Source organism: Trichosurus vulpecula, chromosome 3 (genome assembly GCF_011100635.1).
Source record: "Trichosurus vulpecula isolate mTriVul1 chromosome 3, mTriVul1.pri, whole genome shotgun sequence".
Lineage (NCBI taxonomy): Eukaryota > Metazoa > Chordata > Mammalia > Diprotodontia > Phalangeridae > Trichosurus > Trichosurus vulpecula.
In genome coordinates, this window is record NC_050575.1 from 136847522 (window position 1) to 136869551 (window position 22030).

Sequence of the window (22030 nt, forward strand, 5' to 3'; positions counted from 1 at the left end):
ACTATTCCTGCCTCTCCTAGTTTGCTTATAGTATCAGCCTTTATATCTAAATCATGTACCCATTTTGACTTTATTTTGGTATATGGTATAAGATGTTGGTCTATGCCTACTTTCTGTCATACAGTTTTCCAGTTTTCCCAGCAGTTTTTGTTAAATAGTGAGTTTTTATTCCAGAAGTTGGAGTTTTGGGGTTTATCAAATAGTAGATTACTGTAGTCATTGACTGTTGTATCTTGTGTACCTAAGCTATTCCACTGATCTACCACTCTATTTCTTAGCCAGTACCAAGTAGTTTTAATGATTGCTTCTTTGTAATAAAATTTAGGATCTGGTACAGCTAGGCCACCTTCTCTTACATTTCTTTTCATTAATTACCTTGAAATTCTGGATCTTTTGTTTTTCCAGATGAATTTTGTTATTATTTTTTCTAGCTCTATAAAATAATTTTTTAGTAGTTTGATTGGTATGGCACTGAATAAGTAAATTAATTTAGGTAGAATTGTCATTTTTATTATGTAAGCTAGGCTCACCCACAAGTGGCTGATATTTTTCCAAGTAATTAGATCTGACTTTATTTGTGTGAAGAGTGTTTTGTAATTGTGTTCATATAGTTCCTGGGTTTGTTTTGGCAGATAAACTCTGAAATATTTTATAATGTCTACAGGTTTTGTTAGTAGTATTTGGAAATGCTGATGATTTATGTGGGTTTATTTTATATCCTGCAACTTTGCTAAATTTGTTTATTATTTCAAGTCTTGGCTTGATTTTCAGGAAGTCATTTTCTTCCTTAAGATTCTGAATCTCCTTTTCTAATTGGTTGACTTCATAATCTTTTTTTCTTGGATTTTTTTAGTTTTTAGTTTTTCCTCAATCTCTCATTTGATTTTTAAAAGTCTTTTTAAAGTTTTTTCATGAATTCTTTTTGGCAGGTGGCCATTTGACATTACTCTTTGGGGTAGAAGAGGGTTTCTTTACTAAAGTATCCTCCTCTGAAGACGAACCCCCAGTCTTCTCCACCCCCATAGTAACTCTCCATGGTTTTTTTCTTTCTTCTTTGCCTGTGCATTTTTTTAATAGTTTAGTTTTCGTAATCAACTCTAGTCCTGGGGTATGGGGGGTGGTACCTCTGGCCTCAGCTCCTCCTTCAGTTCTCTCCTCTGACCTTGAATCCCAACAGAGACCTCCAGCCTCTTGTAAGTGCCCACAGTTAGCAGCATCCCCACCTCACTTCTGCACTCACCAGGTGTGTGCTGGTTCCTTCTCACCCCAGCTGGCCACTGTTCAGCAGCATAGTTTGTTCTGGTGTTCCTGGTCATCAGAGGTTCCCTTGATCTTCCCCAGCTCTGATGCCCAACTCCCAACTGTCCTGGGGGTAAAAATTTCTGTAGCTGTATCTGATGCAGCCTTTCCACCCAGCTAACCACAGGGCTTGTTGTTTAAGGAGGCATTTACTCTTAAGGGGACCAAACCTTTTCCAAGAGTTTCTCTTCAGATCTTCCTTTGTCCCAGGAGGATCAAGGTTCTGCTTCATTCTAATTTATTTTCACCACTTTGTGTTCTCCCTGAAGCACTCTTTTATAAACTCTTTTGTGGAGGAAAATCTTGAGAGCTTAGAATTTTCTAACCTACTCTGTCATCTTTCTAGAATCCTCCTGAGTTACTTTCTTCAGTAAGATTTTGTACCTCATTTACCAAGCTGTTAATTCTCTTTTCATATCTTTCATAACTCTTACTTCTTTTATCATTTTTTTCCTGTACTGCTTTCACTTTGTTTTTAAGCTAGTTTTTTCTTTTCCTTTTAATTTAAAAAAAAAAATCTTTATTTTAGGAATTCTGGTTGGTGTGGTATCCAAGGTACATTTTTCCTTGAGGCTTTGCTTGTAAATGTTTTTAAGTCATTCTCCTCTGTGTTTGTGTCTTGAGCTTCCCTGTTACTTAGTCGCACTTTATAGTCAGGTTTGGTTTTTTGTTTGCTGGTTCTTCTGGACTCCTTCTTGACTTTCGACTTTATGTTAGTGTTTGGCTTTGCTGTTTCTTAGTGGAGCTGTCTTGGCCTGAGCTTCTCTCCTTTTATGTCCTTCTTTCGTAGCTTAGTCTGAAAGTCTGCAAATTTGTGGTGCTCCCAAAGTGGTGTGATCTGGGGAGAAGTCTGTTCATTGCCATCCTGTACTGAGCTCTCTCTTAAGTTCCTGATCCAGGTTTGGGTCTCTTGGCTTATGAGTGGTTTAGTATCAGTGGACTGCTGCTGGACTCAAGTCACTGTTAGGTCTCTCAGGGAGGGCTTCTACAGGTTCTTCTGGAACCAAAACTTGGTAATTGGCAACAGTGCTGCCAAATGGCACTCATTTGTGCCCCAAATGCTTGTTAAGGGATCCCTATAAATTTTTACTCTAGTCCTTCCACTACTTCTTCTCTATGGGTATTCCTGGATAACCCCCATTCTCAGTGTCTGCAGACTTCTCTCCCCCTTAGCTCCCCACTCCTTGGGGTAGAAAAATGACTCATAGTGATTTTTTCTTGGCTTTCCTGATCAGAATTCTGTCGTATGCATTTTATGTTTGTGGAGGAGGTATGCTCCTCAGGGTGGGTAAAAATGTTTCATCTTTCATCATCATCTTGCTTCTACCTCTCCATTCTTTCTCGTTCTGTGGGAGTGTTGTCCATAATCCACCATAAAAACAAAACTCTCAAAATGAAGTTAGTATGATGCGATGTTATTTTCAAAGAAAATATAGCCAAGAGACTGTCACGTACCCTAACACTTAGGATTTAGATTATAGCAATGGCCATACTAATCTTGTTATAAGAGTCAGCCTGCTATCTCTACAAACCAGAAAGTGGAGGGATAGAGCAAAAGGGAAGACCCCTAGTAACAAGATCACTATCTAATAGGATCCCCACCCCAGCTCTTGGCTACTTTTTTTCCTAAAAGGAAGGGAAGCCTTCCTTGGGACTTGATTGGTGTAGGAGCCTATGACTTGAGATGTTTATGTGAATTTCTGATTGCCTAGACTTGCAGAGGTTCCCAAACTTATTTGGCCTACCGCTCCCTTTAAAAAAAATTTACTCAGTCCCCTCAACCCCCGGAAACTTACTTTCTTTAACATTTTATCAGTTGGGGTTTTTTTTGAAATTTTTGAAATTTGTGTCCCCCTAGATTGTTCCAACAGCCCCCCAGGAGGCTGTATCACCTCCTTTGGGAACCTGTGGCCTAGAGCACTTAAAAAAAACAGTTCATGAAGATTTATTGCCCCTCAAACTTGATTCATGTCCCCCTGCTATATGAATCTATACATGCTTCTGCTCAGACTGGTTTCAGTGGAAGTCTGTGTCAACTTGAACCACTGTCATATGCTTGCTAAATATCTTTTCTATGCCACTTTTAAGTAAGCTTCTTATTTGTGAAATTTTAGATGGTCTGCAGGTAACTCATTTCTTTCCAGCCCTCATCTTGAACCACTGGACTGGCCTGAGTCAGACCTAGTCCAGAGCATGCTTCTTTCCCCAATGTCACTGATAATTTGTCTATACACATTTAAGCACATAAGCATCACAGGTGTTGGGGTCAGCTAGTTGGCATAGTGGCACTATGGCTTAGAATCAGGAGCACTCATCTTCATGAGTTCAGATCTGGCCTCAGTCACTTACTAGCTGTGTGACCCTGGGCAAGTTACTTAACTTTATTTGCCTCAGTTCCTCATCTGTAAAATGAGCTGGAGAAGGAAAGGCAAACCATTCCAGTATCTTTGTCAAGAAAACCCCAGATGGGATCATGGAGAGTCAAACATGACTGGAAAAACAATGAACCACAAAATCAAAGGGCTTATCATATGCCTAGAACAGATAGATGCATATCTTGTTGAAGCAAAACATGTTACAATTCAGACTTTTTAAAATTAAAGCTAAAAGAGTCAGCCTGTTGTAACAGGGCTCGATCAAATATTTCATGAATCATTTATATTAGGAGAGAAAATCATTTGGGATGATTGATTGCTTTTATAGGATCTTCTAAGTACAAGCAGTCTCCGAGTTATGGAAAACACATTTAGAAATGTCCCACCCATTCCTTAAATTTTATTGTAATAGTATATTTTTTTGCTTTTGTGCTTAGTTTAATAGTTATTAAGCATCTCCTATGTATATATGACTGTGATAAGCTGCAGAAGGGAATGAAAAAGACATGTAAAATACTATTTTTGCTCTTCAGGAGATTGTAGTTTAGTTGATTATATATTCATTTTCATTTGATTCAAACAAGCATTTATTTAGCATTGACTGTGTAAAGCACTAGGGATATAAAAGTAAAAGTGAAGCACTTCCTGCATTCAAGGACCTTACCTTCTATTGGGAGGCCACAGCATATACACTGATAAGTAAACATGAAATAATTTGGGGGTAGGTGGGTGTGTGTTGAGTGTGCAAGTGGATAAAAGTATAAACTGAGGGAATGAGGGATGGCCTTAGGTAGCAAGTGGCAGTTGAGCCACACTTTGAAAGTAGCAAGAAGTTCCAACAGGTTGAAGTAAGGAGGAAGTTTATGGTAAGCAAGGGGGATGGATAGTCTGTAAAGGCATGAGTGTAGGAGAGGGATTGTTACATGTAGGGAATAGCAAATAGGCCCATTTGGCTGGAATGTAGATTGCATGAAGGATATTAATATGAAAGTATTCTAGTAACATGAACTCCAGCCAGATTGGGAAGGACTTTTAAATTCCAAGCAGGGCAAATTGTATTTTATCCTAGAGACAGTAGGGAACAAATTGAGAATAAATTGAGCACTATAGGATGAAAAACCAGAAGGCCTATACTCAACCAACTAACCCAGCTTATTGGACTTTATAATGACAATGCTAATTTTTAAATTTTATTGTGAGGGAATAAATAACATTGAGATGTTAATGTTGCAAAAAGCTTCTTTACTTCTATCTTACTGATCTTGCTTTTCTTTTGTTTTCCCTGTCATATGTGTATATAGATTCTTTTGTTAATCTGAGAATCTAATTTATTGATTATTTTAGAATCCGTGATTGTTTTAAGTAGGGTGGTAGTATGGCGTTGATTGTAAATAGAAACACTTTTCTTTCTCATAAAAGGTATCCGTGAATGAGATTTAGTATTTTAAAACTTCTTCTCTGCTAATTTATAGATGTATCTATAAGAAGACGTCGAGAACAGATGGAATTAAGTAAACATAACTTTGGTGAATTAAAACAACAAAATTTTTGTCTAACCACTACAAATGAGATCCTCGCCCATGAGCTTGAAGAAATTAAACAAGAAATGAAGGAATTATATTCAAGACTTAAGGAAATGGAAAAAGATAATGGAAGTATAAAAGAGACTGAACAGAGTTCTCAAAGGAAAGGTGAGGGAAAACTTCATGAAAACTTTCAAAGGGCTTTTTTTAAGGACCAAAAAAAGCTTAAATGATAATTATCTTTTCCACATAGACAAACTCAGATGTTCGTTGCTTCTGTAGTTCAGTGATTCATTCAGCAGTTTTCTGTGAGTTACCAGAATATGGCTATACTAGACCTGAAGGAGTACAAAAGAAACATGACCATTCTTGCCCTTGAAGAGCTAAAATATGAATACCTAATTCAATTTTATTTTACAGTTAATTTTTATCTCTTTAATGTTGAAAGTACCTTAGCATAAGTTCTCATGACTCTTTGAAGTTCTGTGGTATTTTTGGTCTGGTTTTTCATTGCTTTTTAGATACTAATTCCCTGATTACAAGTCCCAGAACTCCTGTTGAAACCTCCGTGTAAGGCTATTTGCTATAGAGCCACATAATTATATATTGAATTACTGAAATACTAAAAGGATCTTGCTAGTAAGCAATTTAATAGAATTATAGCATTTAACCTTTTTTATCTTTTTATTTCTACTAGACTGCTATATGATATGCATTTAATGCACTATATATTGAATGAGTGAGTGATTGAATTAAACTGCCTCTTCAACCTGGATCTCAAACTAAAGTGTCCAAAACAGAACTCACTATCTTTTCACAAAATCCTTCACTCTCAAATTTCCCTGTTTCTTTTGAAACATCATCCTTCCAGCCACCAAGCTTTGCAGACTCACTCTTATTTACTATCTTTTCCCCTTTCTCCCGCCTTCCCTTCAGTAGCCAGGTCTTAACAATTCTGTACCATTAACATCCCTCATGTTTCTCTTCTTCAATCTAATGATCACTACTGTTAGTCTTCATCATGTCTGGCCTGGATTGTTGCAGTAACATCCTTCTTGGTTCCTGCTTCCATTCTTTCCCCCTTCTAATCTACTATCTCCACAACTGCCAAAATAATACTCCCAAAGCGCACATCTGACCAGATCACTTCCTTGCTCAAGAATCTACATTAGCTCCCTTTTCTGTTAGTTTGAAATGTTGTATTAGGAGGGCAGAGTTTATAATCTCAAAGAGGATCATAAACATGTCTGAAAGGTTCGGAACCGCCGGATATAAGAAACTCTCAAAGTAGAAGGCAGAAGAATCAAAACATATATTTAGGCTCCACAGTAACCAACCCATGAACCAGCAACCCCATTTTGATATATTGATCAAAAGCTTCCAGGCCCAATAAGTACGCCTTGAAAGAGTAACCAGGAGGCTACAGAGAAGCATGATTGCGTAAAGCAAAATCATGCTTCCCCCTCTATGGTAAAAAGATTACCCACTGGCCTGAAGTCTTTGTTCAGCTTCCTCCCGTAGGTCAGCTCTGCTACTGGCAGCTCCTGCTTCAGCTGTGGCTGTGGCTATGGCAGCCTCTGGCTCCAACGGGAGCTGCTTTTAACCATCCAGCTTCTGCGGGGGTGTAAGGTACGCCGGGGAAAGCACAGGTTCTTTCAATCTGCTTAAGCAAGGTGAAGGGGTTGACCGGGGAAGCACAGGTTCTTTCCATCAGCTTAAGCAAGGGAAGCAAGGTGAAGGGGCCGACAAGCTTACTCCAGTCCAACATACAAACAGTATTCAGTTCAGGGGAAAAAGCCAAACTAGTCAAGGGCACTTGTTGACTAAGTGCTAAGGAGCCCATTTTTGGTTGCCAACACACTTCTCCACCCCTTGTTATAGGATACATAATCTAATCAGCCATGTATCCTAGAACATACATTGTGATCCAATTACAAAGGAAACTAAAACATATCATTCATAATAAAGCAAAACATATCATTTGGTGACATTCCTAAATATTGGTTTATGATTCAAATGTGATCCACCCCTAGGTCCCATAATATCATAACAATAAAACAACACAGCAAGGATAACACAAAATAAGTAAACAGAACACTCTCATCATTCCCACTCCCCTTGAACGATTGGGGCTCAAAATCTTGGGGTAAGGGGTGAAGGTCTCATTTTCCATAGCTTCTTCATGCTGAAATTGGATGTAGAGATGGCCCTGCCCCCAAAAGTCCCATTCCAGAGGTCAGTTCTTTAACGAGCTGGCAGGAATTCCAAGAATGCTATGTGCTTAGGCAGTCACCAGAAAGTGCAGGGTGCTTAAGCCTAAAGGAAACAAAACTAGCAACAACGTTAGCCAAAACAAAGGACAAAAAGAGTAGACAAGTATGGACTATTATCCTTCAAATAAAATCATCTCAAGTTTGGTTGAGATTTCAGTTATGCAAAGATCCAACATCAGAGCCAAACTCAGGTGGGAAATGTTTCTTTTCAAAAGGAACATAATGAGGAAGCCAAGAGGATCCCACCCTAGATAGAGACTAAGATTGTCCTCTCAGCCTTTCCCCAGATGTACAAGGAAACACAATGGGAAAATTAAACTAAGAGGATCCTATCCTAGATAGAGACTAGGATTGTCCTCCCAGCCTTTCCCCAAATGTACAAGTTTTCATCCGTTAATCACACAAGGTCACCTTCACTCTGAGTGGCTTGTGGGCTTGCAGGAGCAGTTCTTATTTCCCTATTTCTCCTGTTACCAAGTCCTTTATCTCTATACATTCTATATAATTCATTGGTTGGAATGCCATCTATCATTTCAAAACCTACCCCTGCTCTCAATAGAGCAGTAAACATTTCTTTCCTTGTTACTCTCCTTTGGCGCCAAGTTTGCTGGTTATTCACCCTTCTCTCTTGAGGAGATCTATCCCTTCCCCAGTCACCTAAGTCATGTAACTGTAAAATCTTATTTATCACTGTTGTAAGACGGCTCCCTACTTCTCCAAGTAATAAATTCAAAATTAGTTGTTTATAAGCAGGGGGAGCTGTCCTAATTATTAAATTCCTATGAGGCAGTCCCATTGGATCATTGTAATATTTGTCTGCAGTTCCTATCATAATGGCAGTCTTCATTACCTCCTCCTTTAGTCTCATGATACAATCTCTAAGTGAATACCAGGGTCTGTGCTCAGTGGGCCACATAGAATCAGTAGCATATCTCTTATTGCATCCCACAGCGGCTAATGCCAACAGAGTAGTCCTGCTATCACCATCTCCTTGCTGATGATGTTCCCTAAAAGCTTGTTGAACTAGAGGATCATGGCTGATACCTATGAATCTCATGCAGTCTGTCCTATCTACTGATATTCCACTGGCCCCTTGATCACTGAGTCTTACCATCCAAGATATCAATGGTTCTCCTATTCTTTGGCTGAATCTACTCAAAATATCTGTGACCTCTTGCGGCGAGAAATCTTCCTGAATTTCCCTTGTAACTGAATCTTCACCTCGGGTTTCTGTCTTCCTCCTTTGTATGGGTCGAGCCCTTGTCTGATCATTTAACCATCTCCTGTTCTCTGTGTGAGGGACATCCTGAACCCCAGTAGTGTTTTGTGCCTCAGCCCCTAACATTGTCTCATTTTCCCCCCACTCACTTCCTCTGCCACCATGGCTAGGACGAAGCAGGCAGTCAGGCTCTTTCTGGGCTGGGTTGAAATGCACTCTGGGCTTTTTTGGTCTCCTGTTGCTCTTAGCCACATTAATAGAAAAGTTCTCATTTGAGTCAGTTTGGTCTCCTGCTATCTGAGATTCCCCTTCTTGCTGTGGGGTAGGAGTGCCCCCATGTCTTTCACTTAATCTCAATCTTTCGTATACTAGCCGGTAGGCTGATAACACTATCCAGCTTTGCCTAGATAGTGATGCCCCTGACTGAATCCCAACTTCTTGTAAACACTTTTCCAAATCCCTAGGATCTCCTCTCCGTAGCCTTGGTTCCCAGTTTTCACAGGGTCCAGCTTTTTTAGCCAATTCTTTTGCTAGGGAGGAATAAAATGGATCCTCCCATCCTGGGATATTCATCTCTTCCTCTGAAATTGTTCTGCTTCTAAATAGAGATCTTATACCTAGCGATCCCATCCTGGTCGCCAAATGTATTAGGAGGGCAGAGTTTATAATCTCAAAGAGGATCATAAACATGTCTGAAAGGTTCGGAACCGCCGGATATAAGAAACTCTCAAAGTAGAAGGCAGAAGAATCAAAACATATATTTAGGCTCCACAGTAACCAACCCATGAACCAGCAACCCCATTTTGATATATTGATCAAAAGCTTCCAGGCCCAATAAGTACGCCTTGAAAGAGTAACCAGGAGGCTACAGAGAAGCATGATTGCGTAAAGCAAAATCATGCTTCCCCCTCTATGGTAAAAAGATTACCCACTGGCCTGAAGTCTTTGTTCAGCTTCCTCCCGTAGGTCAGCTCTGCTACTGGCAGCTCCTGCTTCAGCTGTGGCTGTGGCTATGGCAGCCTCTGGCTCCAACGGGAGCTGCTTTTAACCATCCAGCTTCTGCGGGGGTGTAAGGTACGCCGGGGAAAGCACAGGTTCTTTCAATCTGCTTAAGCAAGGTGAAGGGGTTGACCGGGGAAGCACAGGTTCTTTCCATCAGCTTAAGCAAGGGAAGCAAGGTGAAGGGGCCGACAAGCTTACTCCAGTCCAACATACAAACAGTATTCAGTTCAGGGGAAAAAGCCAAACTAGTCAAGGGCACTTGTTGACTAAGTGCTAAGGAGCCCATTTTTGGTTGCCAACACAAATGTAAATTCCTCAGCTTGCATTTAAATCTCTCTATAGCCTGACAGCAACTACCTTTCTGTCACTATTACATATTATCACCCTTCATTAATTTTTCATTCTAGCCAAACTGACTACTTTGTTGTTCCTCAAACTTACTATACCATTTCCCACCTCTTTGCCTTTGTATGGGCTGTCTTACAGACCTGGAATGTACTCCTCCCTTCTGTCCTCTGTCCCTTAGATTCCTTAGCTTTCTTTAATTCTCCAGTTGTGTACTACATTCTACAGGAAGCACTTTGTGCTCTCTCCATCCTTAACTTAGGTTGCACTTATCTGTTTAAATAAATGCTATGTTTCAGCTCTATAGAGTCTTTTGTCCCTTTTTGTATTATCATTGCTTAACACAGTGCCTGGCACATAGTAGGTGCTTAATAAATGTTTGTTGATTGAATAGAATGTAAGATATTTAGAGGGCAGCAATTGTTTTTCTTTTTGTTTTTGGTACCTAGTGCCAAGCACAGTGCTTTGAACTTAATAGAGGCTTTATAAATATCTGCTGAAGGGTTGAAGATCCATGATTAAGATTGACTCCTATCCCACTCTGCCTCAGACAGCAGTATAGTGTTATGTGTATAAGGCTTAGCTAAAATGTATAATGTGAGCTGCAGGGTAGAAACTTGAGCATCTTAATAAATTTTTTAAATAGTAATGAACAATGGGGGCAGCTAGGTGGCACAATGTATAGAGCACCAGCCCTGGAGTTAGGAGGACCTGAGTTCAAATGTAGCCTCAGACACTTGACACTTACTAGCTGTGTGACCTAAGGCAAGTCACTTAACCCCAATTGCCTTTGCCCACACCCTCCCCCCAGTAAAAAAAATAATAGTAATGAGCATTCAGCTTTCTTCACAATTTCTCTTATCCATTGAGGATATAATAATCATTTAAATGAAAAATGTGCCTATTCATTAATCTAAAAATTTATCATTGATGAAATTAATGTCTCCTAGTTTTAAAACTAACCAGTATTTGAACCAAGAGAGTTTTTTCTTTTAAGGACTTTACTGTTGCACAATCTAACCTTAAGTTATTCTTTGAATTATAAACAATTCTAGCAATTCTCAAACAATTGTAGGATTGTTGATATAATAGGAAGCTAAGGAGTGCAGTGGATAGAGCACTAGGCCTGAAGTCAGGAAGACTCATCTTCCTGAGTTCAAATCTGGCCTCAGACATTTAGTAGTTGTGTCACCCTGGGCAAGTCACTTAACCCTGTTTGCTTCAGTTCGTCAACTGTAAAATGAGCTGAAGAAGGAAATGGCAACCCGCTCCAGGATCTTTGCCAAGAAAACCCCAAATGGGGTCACAAAGAGTTGGACATGACTGAAATCAAGTTAATAGCAACAGTTGATACACAAAACTTAGGGATTTAGCCAAGAGAAATAGAAAAATGAATTATCAGTGTTAAATCTCACAAAAATATATCCTACTAAAATGTTTGGTGTCAAGGATTTAGGAAAAAAGGTACTTTATTTGTATAGCATGTGATTGTAGGAAACTAAGGCTAAAAAAAGACTGGTATATTTTCTTTGGTTTGGATTCAGAGATATTCTGTTAGATAAAAATGAAAAAACTGTTAGTTGTAAACTTGAAAAACTAAACTAGTGCTTTTCAGGCCATCTTAAAATGTACTTCTCTATATAGCAGTTTATTTTCCTATAGAAATTTTCTTAGAGTAGCTCACCAGGTAAGCCTACTAATGTTTAACAAAATAGATAATTTTTTTTTTATATTTAGATAGGTATTTGTTTTAGGCTCTAAAAGCCTAATGTTAATTGCATAAAATGACAAAGTAGTGGCCAAGTTGCAAAAGTCTTTTTTTAAATATAAAACTATATTTGTTTCTTTTCCTCTGAATTTAAAACCATGTGGAAATATTTTCCACATGCTTTCAATACTCCATTTAAGAAATATCACTGTATTACAAAAAGTAGAGAGGGATAGTTAATATGTATTTAGTATCTTTTAATTCATAATGTAGTATAACTTTTTCTAAGAAAAATTTGCTAAAACACTTTTGACTTTTCACATGCACAGATATTGCACCTTTTAGCTCTATATAACACAAAGAAAAGAAGAAAATTTGGTATTTTGTACATTTTAGACTGATCTAAACCTGTTTCCTATGGCATTCTATACTTTGTGTATAATGTCTCTTTCTTTTTTTAATAGTTGATGTGGCTGAATTTCTTTCTCTAAGACAACAGGCCCAGGAGCTGGTGGATGAAAATGATGACTTGAAAATGATTGTCTACCGTTTGAATGCAGAGCTAAGTCGATACCAAACAAAATTCAGGAACTTATCCAAAGAAGAGGTAATATTTTTTATTAAGAAAACTATGAGTCTATATATATTTTTTTACTGCTCCCATTTGAACTATAAGCAATTTTTACTTTTCATTTTCTTTTAATACAAGAAGATGACAAATAATTACTGGGAGTACCTATTAGAACGTTTAAATCACTAATTCTAGGGCGAGTGTTAATACACATACTACTTAATTAAAATGATCTTTCTCTTACTTCCCTTAAGCCTGTAGTTGTTGATTTAGAATTTGTTTAGAAGTCTTTTGTATAAGTATGATATTTTCCAAGACACATTAAATTTGACCTTTTCAATTTTGTTAGAGAATTAGTTTTACTTAGGACTGTAAAATCTAATTTCCTTATTTTTAAAATGATGATTCGCACATATATAATTTCTTCAAAATAAAAACTCCTCATTATATAATAATATGTATTATTATTAGGAAATTGGAAAGGAATAGGAATAGGAACTGAACCTGTGACTTTATTGGTGCAGAGACCTCAGACTATATTACTATGTTGTTGTTGTCCTTCCTTCTCGATGAGGACCAGTAACATAATGAGCATGATTTTTTGACATGCATGTGAATTGGATGTGAGTGAGGCAAAGCTTGGCAAAGTTATCAGCTTCACTCTCACTTCCAGAGTCATTGGAATCTGGTGGCAAAACAAAGGTCAAGATGACTGGCAATGGCCCAGGATGTAGTGGGTGACCATGGTCTTTCTAAATTAAGGTCTTTCCCAGGTCTCATTTTATTTGGGGCCACATCCATTCAGTGACTAAGGACTAGGTAATGTTATTATAGGAACCATCTAGTCTAACCTCCTCATTTTATATATAGGGAAACAGAGGCCCAAGATCCTAAGTGACTTTCCCAGTGTCATATAGGCTTTCAAAATCTAGAGCTAGATGGGACCTCAGTGATTATCTTGTTCAGCCTTTTCTTTTTTTAGATGAGAAAAATGAGGCCTGGGGAGGCTAAATGACTTGGCTAAGGTTACACAGAAAGTAAGCATCAGAGGTAAGAGGTAAACAGAGATCCTCTGACTTTAGAATCTCCATAATACCTTTTCTTGTGCCTTAGTTCACAACATTCCCACTGCCAGGGAACCCAACCCTTTCTCTTCTTGGTGCACATTCCATTGATCCTCTACAGTCCAGCTCAAGTCCCATTGTGGAGCCTTTCTAACTACCTAGCCTTCCACTAATACAGTACAACAAGTATTTATTAAGCACTTACTGTATGCAGACCACTTTATTGAATATTGAGGAGGAGACAAAATTTGGTAAAGGCACTATCCCTTTCATCGTAAAACTTCAAGTCTCATAGAATGATAAGACGCCAATAGAGAGAGAATTTTTTTAATTTAAGAAAAGCTTTTTAAAAAATTAACAAGCATTTAATTTTTTCCTCCCACATCTCTTAATGAAAAAAGGAAAATGAAAACAAAATCTTTGTTACAATATGCATAGTCAAGGAAAGCAAGTTTACACATTGGCAGTATCCCAAATATATGTGTCTGTGCGGTGGATAGAGCACTGGCCCTAGAGTCAGGTGGACCTAAGTTTAAATCCAGCCTCGTATACTTGACACTTACTAGCTGTGTGACCCTGGGCATATCACTTAACTCTGATTGCCTTGCAAAAAATAAAAAAAACAAAACCAAGTATGTACGTCTCATTCTTTGTCTTGAGAGGAGGTAGGTACCAGCTAAACTGAGGATTTTCTATTTGATTCCAGAGGTAATAGGGATTCACTGGAGGTTGCTCAGTGGGGGAGTGAAAGGTTTAGACTTGGGCTTTAGGAAGATAAATTTGACGCTGAGTGGAGCGTGGACTGGAGTGGTGAGAGACTAAGGCAAGGAGACCAGCCAAAAGGCTATTGCTGTAGTCTAAGTATGAGGCGATAAAGGTCCACTCTAGGGCATTGGCAATGTCAGAGGAAAGAGGGGTCCCAAGGGAGAGATGTTGCAAAGATAGAATTGACACAACTTGGCAACAGATTGGATATTATGGAAGCAGTAAGAGAGGGGAGTTCAGGATGATACCTAGGTGGTAAGCCTGAATGATTTCAGAGACTGTAATAATAGGAAAGTTAAAAAATAGGAAGAAGGGAAGGCTTTGGGGTAAAAGACATGTTGAATTGAAGATGTATGTAGGGCATCCAGTTTGAAATGTGGAGTAAGTGTTTAGAGATGCAAGACTGGAGGGTAGGAGAGAGGTTTGGGCTGGATAAGTATGTCTAAGAATTATTAGCCTAGAGATGATTATTGAATCTCCGGGAACTGATAAGATCATCAAGTGAAATAGTATAGACAGAGAAGAGGGCTCAAGGCTGAGCCTTGGGGAATACCCACAGTTAGTGCGCAGACCTGGATCAAAGTCCAGCAAAGGAAACCGAGAAGAGGTTAGACAGGAGCAAATCAAGAGATAGTGTCACGGAAACCTTGGGGATCAGCCTTGACTCAATGGCAAGGACTTATTAATTCAACAGAACAAGAAACAATAAAAAGTAAAACATGGAGGGACCAGTTCTTTGACTATAGGCATAGCAAATAAATAAATAAACAAGGTAGAGGGAAAGAGAAGAGCAAGTAATCCCAGATCAATCTTTTATCTAAGAAAGGTGGAGAGCAGAAAAGCCAAATCTATTGTAAATAGTAGCAGGAATTTTGGAACTATTTATTGTTGGATGTCATTGTGTGTAATTGGACCAATTCTAGAGATCTACTGGATCATACTTCTTACTGATAAAATAGATGTGGACCATAAGCCAGAGTGTCTTCCTTCCTCAAGGATTTCCAGCTCTAAACTCATCTGATTACATTCAGTTCTGAGGCACTGGACCCCCAAAGAAGGGCTAGTCAGTTTTCTCTCAATTTCTGACTCATTGCTTCTGCTCTAGAGTAGAACTTTGGGGAAATCTCTGAGGCTTCGCATAAGAGGCTATCCCCCAAAGTAGGGGGTAACAGGATCCTTTTAGAAAAGGTACTCAAACGAAATATGTGTCAAATATAGGACAGTGGTTTATTTTTTTCCACCACAGAAAATACTTAAGACATAAAAGGCTCATAAGCATACATTAACAAATATAAATATAAAGACACAAAACAGTAATCCATTGTACTTGTGATACTCTTGGAAGGTAAATTTTTTGGGATTACTGAAGAGATATTTAGGATCTTTCATACTCACCTGTGGCATACACAATTGGAGCATCTCACAAGGTCCATATCTCCTAACCAGCTTTTTTAATTCATCAGATTTCAAGATGGTCTTGTTGGTATTCATTTTCTCTTCTGAAAAACATGCTATTGACAGTAAACACCTCCTTGGTGTCAGACACTCAGCACCTAGCCTCCAGGACTCCCAGACAGTCATTAAAGTAGCTGCCAGAGGTACAAACATCACTTTCTGCTTGTAGCTATCATTTAATTTGGGGTGGGCTGGAGGAATGGGAATTGTCATGGGCATAGAAGTCTCTTATGACCACTTCCTGGAATTCCAAGGGAGAAAAATCACTGGATAATCTCCAAATGGGGCAGAGCCCAAAGAGATCGAGCATTTTCTCCCCAGCTGTTCTTATAACCCGTGGATAATGGCTCTTCCACACTTAATCATCAGTCATCTTTGAAATACAGAGACACATGGGGACCCATCAGGAGTTGCACTCCAGAATTTATATCTTTCAGTGCTGAGCCAGAGCAGATGTCTGGCTCTATGGGAAATGCCCCTCCTCTCATTTCTTGAAATTTCATCCAAGTGCATTGAGGGGCTCAGTTGATCAGGAGTCCCCAGTCATCCTTCCCACCATAATTGTTTTTCCCCAATCACAAACTTTTCCTCAATTTTGTCTTTTGTCACCTTCTAAATATTTGATTTTCGCATAATATTTTTCCTTCTCTACCAGATCAGGCATTTTGGTACAGTGGAAAGAGTACTGATTCTGGAGTCCTAGGTTTAAGTTCTGTTTCTGATGATTATTACATGTGTGAATGACCTTGGGAAAGTCACTGGGCCTGTTTCTTCATCCATATAGAATGAGGGTCATTAGACGGCCCCTGAATTCTCTTCCAACTCTAGGTCTATGATCCCTGAACTAATGCATGGATGTTTCAGTGAAACACTTAACTAGCCATGAATAATAGTCTTTTTTGTTAAGTGGGAAATTTCATTACTAGATAGGTATCACGTAGCATAGGTTAGGGGTAAGCGATCTTTCAAAAGGGGAATGTCAAGTTGATTATTTTGTTCTTATGGTATAAGAAGGAAAGACAGAATGAGGGCATTCCTAAGCCCTCTGAATAAAACACAAAGATCATTTTGAAAGACTAGGCTTATTAGCTGTTAATAGTTTAGTGTGAATTTGTTGTGTAGTTGTTTCAGTTGTATCTGACTCTTGGTGACCCCATTTGGGGTTTTCTTGTCAAAGACAATGGAGTGGTTTGCCATTTCCTTCTCCAGCTTATTTGACAGATCAGGAACTGAGGTAAACAGAGAAAAGCAACTTATGCAGGGTCACATAGCTAGTAAGTGTCTGAGGCTGAATTTGAACTCGGCAAGATGAGTCTTTCTGACTTCAGGCATGGTAATCTATCTGCTGTGCCACCTAGCTTGAATTAGTGTGAATTACTGTAATTATATTATTAATGCAGGTACTTTGAGGGACAGGAGTTTTAATTAGGGGAGAGTCAAGATTAAAATTTTGGAGAATAGAGTACATTGGGAGAGAAAAGGTTTGGGGAGGATGAGTTGTGAGCAAAGACTTTGGGTTAGAATACAATGAGATCACTAAATGTCCTGGTTAAGAGGCAGGGAAAAGAATGCTAAAGACTTAGTTCGCCCACTTTGTAATTTTGTCTAATGTCAGTAGTTTGCTGGAAATAGTTCTCAATGAGTCCTTTCGCTTAAGTGCTCCATGTTTTTGTTTATTTGTTTGTTTTGAATTCCTGATAACAGATTGAGAGTAGAAGACCTGGAATGTCCAAAAAAAAATCCCTTTAACTTTGTCTTCAATTTCTGTTCTTTTCTTAGAATACAGAAATCAAAGGTCTTCCATTCAAGGGGCCTCCACCACCTTGGCTGGTAAGTGAAAAAAACCTATCTTTAATATTCAAATTATATTGCCTTGGCTAGACATACACAATCATTAAGCTGTGCAGTTATTAAACTTTACTACTATAGTTTCAAAATAAAGTGAATTTTCTTGTTAGTATTTCATTATTGAAAGGTAAATAAAGTATTTACTTCCTTTAATTTTCTTTTTCCATAGTTGGACAGAAAGTATTTGTCACCGTTACTCTTAGCCTATGAAGATAGAATGAAAGAAAAAGATGATCTAAATGTCATGCTTGAGGTATGTCGTACATTTTAAAAGGTAGTGCGTTTTGAAATAAAGAAGCTCTGAATTTGAGATACTTCAAAGGCAGGCATTTTCAAATTTTAGACTTTTTAGCAGTCCTTGTATTTGGAGCCCATGATATATTTTTCTTGTCTTTTCTGCTAAGCAGAGAGGGCTAGATTGACTTCTGGTGAGTTAAGGAAGGCAGCTGCCATTGTGGTGTGATTTCAGGAACCTCAGGGAATCCCTCTGTTGATAAAATAACTTCCATTATCTTCTGATGCCTGAAATGCTACCATTCATTCTTTTCATTTTTGGCCCCATCATAAATGTACAGATGTCCAAAGGAATACCAAATTAAACCTTATGAGTCATTGATAATTTAGTGTGAATAGATGTATTTATTATGAACAGAGTATTTTGTATGAACAGGAGTATCTGTGAAAGAGTAACCAGAGACCATGAGGTTACTAGGTGCCTGAGTGGAATAAAAAGAGGATATTTTTCACTAGAAGAGAAAATGGTTTAAAAAGAGGATTCAGGGGATATTTAAGACAAAATTTACCTCCTTCATGTTTTGGGTACGTCTGGTCCCGAAGAAAGGTATGGGTTGAAGTGTATGATAGTTCTTTGAGAGCTAAGTTTCAGCGGATTTCTTTGTCACTCCTCACGGAAATGACACCGAACCACAAAAGCACACTATTACTATGAGGGACCCTAACATAGCAGCTGTGGGTAGGGCTTCTAAGTCCTTTTGAATATGTATAAAACTTCCAAGTCTTTTTATTTAAGGTTTAAATTAATTTCTGCATTTAGAGGGAGTCAGTGAGAAATAAATGTTTGTTTCATGGGATCTTGTCTGTTCTCAAACTGGGCCTCACCCCATACTCTCCTTTTAAAAATAATGAAATTTGAACTTGGTATACTTCATACTCTATTTTCTCTGAAGATTTGAAAGGCAAGAGTATCTTAATTTCCTTGCTTTTTTTTTTAAATGAGATTTGGTCCTAATTCTTTTATTTTATTAAGTACTTAATCCAAATAATTAAAAAATTGATTTAAGTGAAAAGGGATGTTTCTCAATTAAGTCTTAGTATTGAATGAGATCAGTTCTTTTGAGAAACCAACCAATGTATTTGATACACCTTTTACTATAGTAATAATATACTTACTACTATCAAGGCACACGTTGTGATTTAGTTTTTGAAGATTCTTCCATAGGGCAGTGGCAAAATATCCAAATAACTTCAGTACATGCTGAGATAATCATGTCTGTAAATAAAGAGGCTATTGTTTAATTTTGGAGTGAAATATTTTTTCAGACCAAGGATGTCATTGTTATTTATTGCTAAAAATAGTAATTTAGGGGGAAGGCAGAGCCAAGATGGCAAAGTAGCAGGAAGAAACAAAGCAAGCTCCCCCCCCAGCAAAACTCATCCAAAGAGATCTAGAAAATATGAAACGGACTGAGACAGTTTTGCTGTCTGGCCTGGGAAATCTGTCCTCAAAGTAGAAGTTGTCACAAAGTAACTGACAGAGGAATCTAAGGAAAAAGACTGAAGTTACCAATGAGCTCAGGAGGAACAAAACTCAGTTAAAAAACTTGAGTACAAGTACACCAACAGAGAAGATCTTAAAACAGATGGGAAGAGGGCCTTGAAGTCATCAAATGAGTCCACCCTTCTCTGAATAAATGATGCAAGACAAATTAAATTAAACTAACATCAAATAAGATAAGGAACCTCGTAGATTCCCAAGAGAGCCTGGAATTATGGTAAGATATTCCTGAATGGTTCAAGAGAGAAATAATAATTTTAAAGGCAGAATTTCTATTTTGCACAGTGGAAATAATTCGCAGAACATAAAAATATGAATTCATAGTGTCTAGTCTTTCCATTGAAGCTAAAGAGACAGCAACTGATTGAGAGTACAGATGCACCAAAGTGAAGCATGACATGGAAGAAGAGAAGCAAAAAGCAATAATTTTTTTAAAACCCACAATTTCTATGCCAGCAAAGCATATCGATTTTCAAAACAGGATGCACAGAGACAATTTAAGGATTGTAGGTCTCCCAGAATCACACAGCAATTTAAAAAAAACCTCAAACCATAATTCAAGAAATAATACATCTACCTAGAACTTCTGAATACAGAAAATGATACTAATTGAAAGAAACCACAGAGTGCCTCCAGAAAAACAAACAAACCAAAAGCCTATGCTATAAATTCCAAGATACATAACAATTCCAATGACAAACAACAAATTCTTTAAGTGACCAGGAGAAAACCTTCAAATATAAAGGAAAGGAAATTCATTTAATTGTGTTACTGCACTTAGCTGCAGTGCCTGACACAGCAAGCTCTCTCTCTGTCTTTCTGTCTCTCTGTCTCTCTCTCTCTGTCTCTTTCTATCTCTATCTCTCTCTCTCTCTCTCTCTCTCTCCCCCCCTCTCTCCTTCTCTCCCTCTCTCACTCTCCCTCTCCCTCTCCCTGGTGGTCAGAGAGATCACTACCTCTGAGAGAGTGTTATGTGTCCCTCAACAGCATTTTACTTCCAGAGAAGGAGAATCAGAGCTTCTGGGGGCAGGCGACACCCACAAGTGTGGGAGGACATGGGAAACAATTTTATGGCAGACAGAAAAGAAAATAATTATGGAGAGGGCATTGGTTAGAAATGGACCTTGTGATCAAGGTCACAGGAAAATTTCTACCATCGGGCAATATTCTATCTCCTACAGGAATTGGTAATTGTAGGAGTGAGACACAACAGGAATAAAGAAAGTAGGGACACGATCCATGAGGCATTAACATAGAAATCATTTAGAAGAGGGAATTTAAAGTAGGTACTTTAAAGGCTTAAATCGCACAAGAAACACATACTAAAGAAAGAATAAGTACATTTGTTTTTCTCTTGGTTTTGGACAAATCTAACAGGAAGATAAAAGAAAGGAAAATATAGAATTGAATAAATTGCTGGAGAAATCAGAGCCAAAAGATTTATGATATCTTCTAAATGAAACTGCTACAGAATATACATGTTTTTTTCAGCACCACTTTTACAAAAATTGATCATGTTTTAGGGCACAGAGACACTGTAAACAAATGTAAAAAGGCAGAAGTAGTAAACGCATCCCTTACATATGATAATGCAATAAAAATAATAATGATGTCAGAGAGCAGAAACCAGAGACTCAAGTGGAGACTTAACATTGAAATCCTAAAACAAAGGGCCAAAGACATCATAAAAACAATGAAAAATTGTGTGAAAGAAAGTGGTAATGATGAAATAGCAGCCTTTAGGGGAAAATTTATATCCCTAAAAACATACATTTTGACAAAATAAAGAAAGAGATGAGTAGTGAGCTGAATATGCATTCTAAAAAATTAGAAAACCAACAAATAACCCCAAACACAGGAGGAGATACTGAAAACTACAGAAATAGATAAATGAAATCCACAAGACTATAGAAACGATAACTAAAACTAAAAGCTGGTTCTTTGAAAAGACTAACAAAATTGCTAAGCCTCAAGGAAGGTATTGTAATAGTTCAAGTGAGTGGTGATAAGGATTGATGAGTGAAAAGAAAGAGATAGATTCGAAAAATGTACAGATAGAAATGACAGGAGTTGGTAGCAGATCAAATATGTGGAATGAGAGAAAGAGAAGCATTTACTATAACACCTAAATTGTAAACCTGTGTGACTGGAGAATGGTGGTGAACTTAATAGGAAGAGGGATGGGTTTCCCTATTTATCCCAGGGTACTTCCTTTTCCCATGAAAACAAAAACTATTGGTAAGGGGGAGAGCTTACTCTGGGACCAGTGTTCCAGAGGGCAGATCTTGAAGGGGCTTGCTGCCCTGCTGCTATGACAGGGGGAGAGAACAGGGCAGTCATTAGGGGTGCTATCCTCAGAAGCAGCTAAGTGCTGGGCCTAGAGGCAGGAAGATCTGAGTTCAAATATGAATCCATACACCTACTAGCTGTGTGTCCCTGGGCAAATCACTTAACTCCTGTTTGCTTCATTTTCCTCAACTGTAAAGTGGGAATCATAATAGCACCCATCTCCCAGGGTTGTTGTGAGGATCAAATGAGGTAGTATTTATAAAGTGTTTAGCACAGTGCCTGGCACATAGTAGGTCCTATACAAATGTTGGCTATACTGCTGCTGCTGCTTCTGTGGAGTAGGGGGCCATCAGAATATTTCCCTCAACAGCTTCTGCTGGTATCTGGGTCAAAGTAGATTAAGGCTGCCTTGAGGGACCCATGCCCTGATCAGTCCCAGAAGGCTAAGAGGAGGTAGAATGTGGGTGCTTATGAGGGTGCTATAGCTAGCTCTTTTGGA

At 38.4% G+C, this 22030-nt stretch overlaps 1 protein-coding gene across 1 annotated transcript in view; it reads left to right on the forward strand.

Moving 5' to 3' along the window:
- CEP89 (centrosomal protein 89) overlaps positions 1-22030 on the forward strand; it is a 162380-nt gene that overhangs the window by 42759 nt on the left and 97591 nt on the right. Inside the window, exons 8-11 of the mRNA XM_036752388.1 lie at positions 5147-5365; positions 12209-12351; positions 17379-17429; positions 17617-17700. Of these exons, the coding sequence (XP_036608283.1) occupies positions 5147-5365; positions 12209-12351; positions 17379-17429; positions 17617-17700 (497 nt within the window). The remainder of the gene's footprint in view (positions 1-5146; positions 5366-12208; positions 12352-17378; positions 17430-17616; positions 17701-22030) is intronic.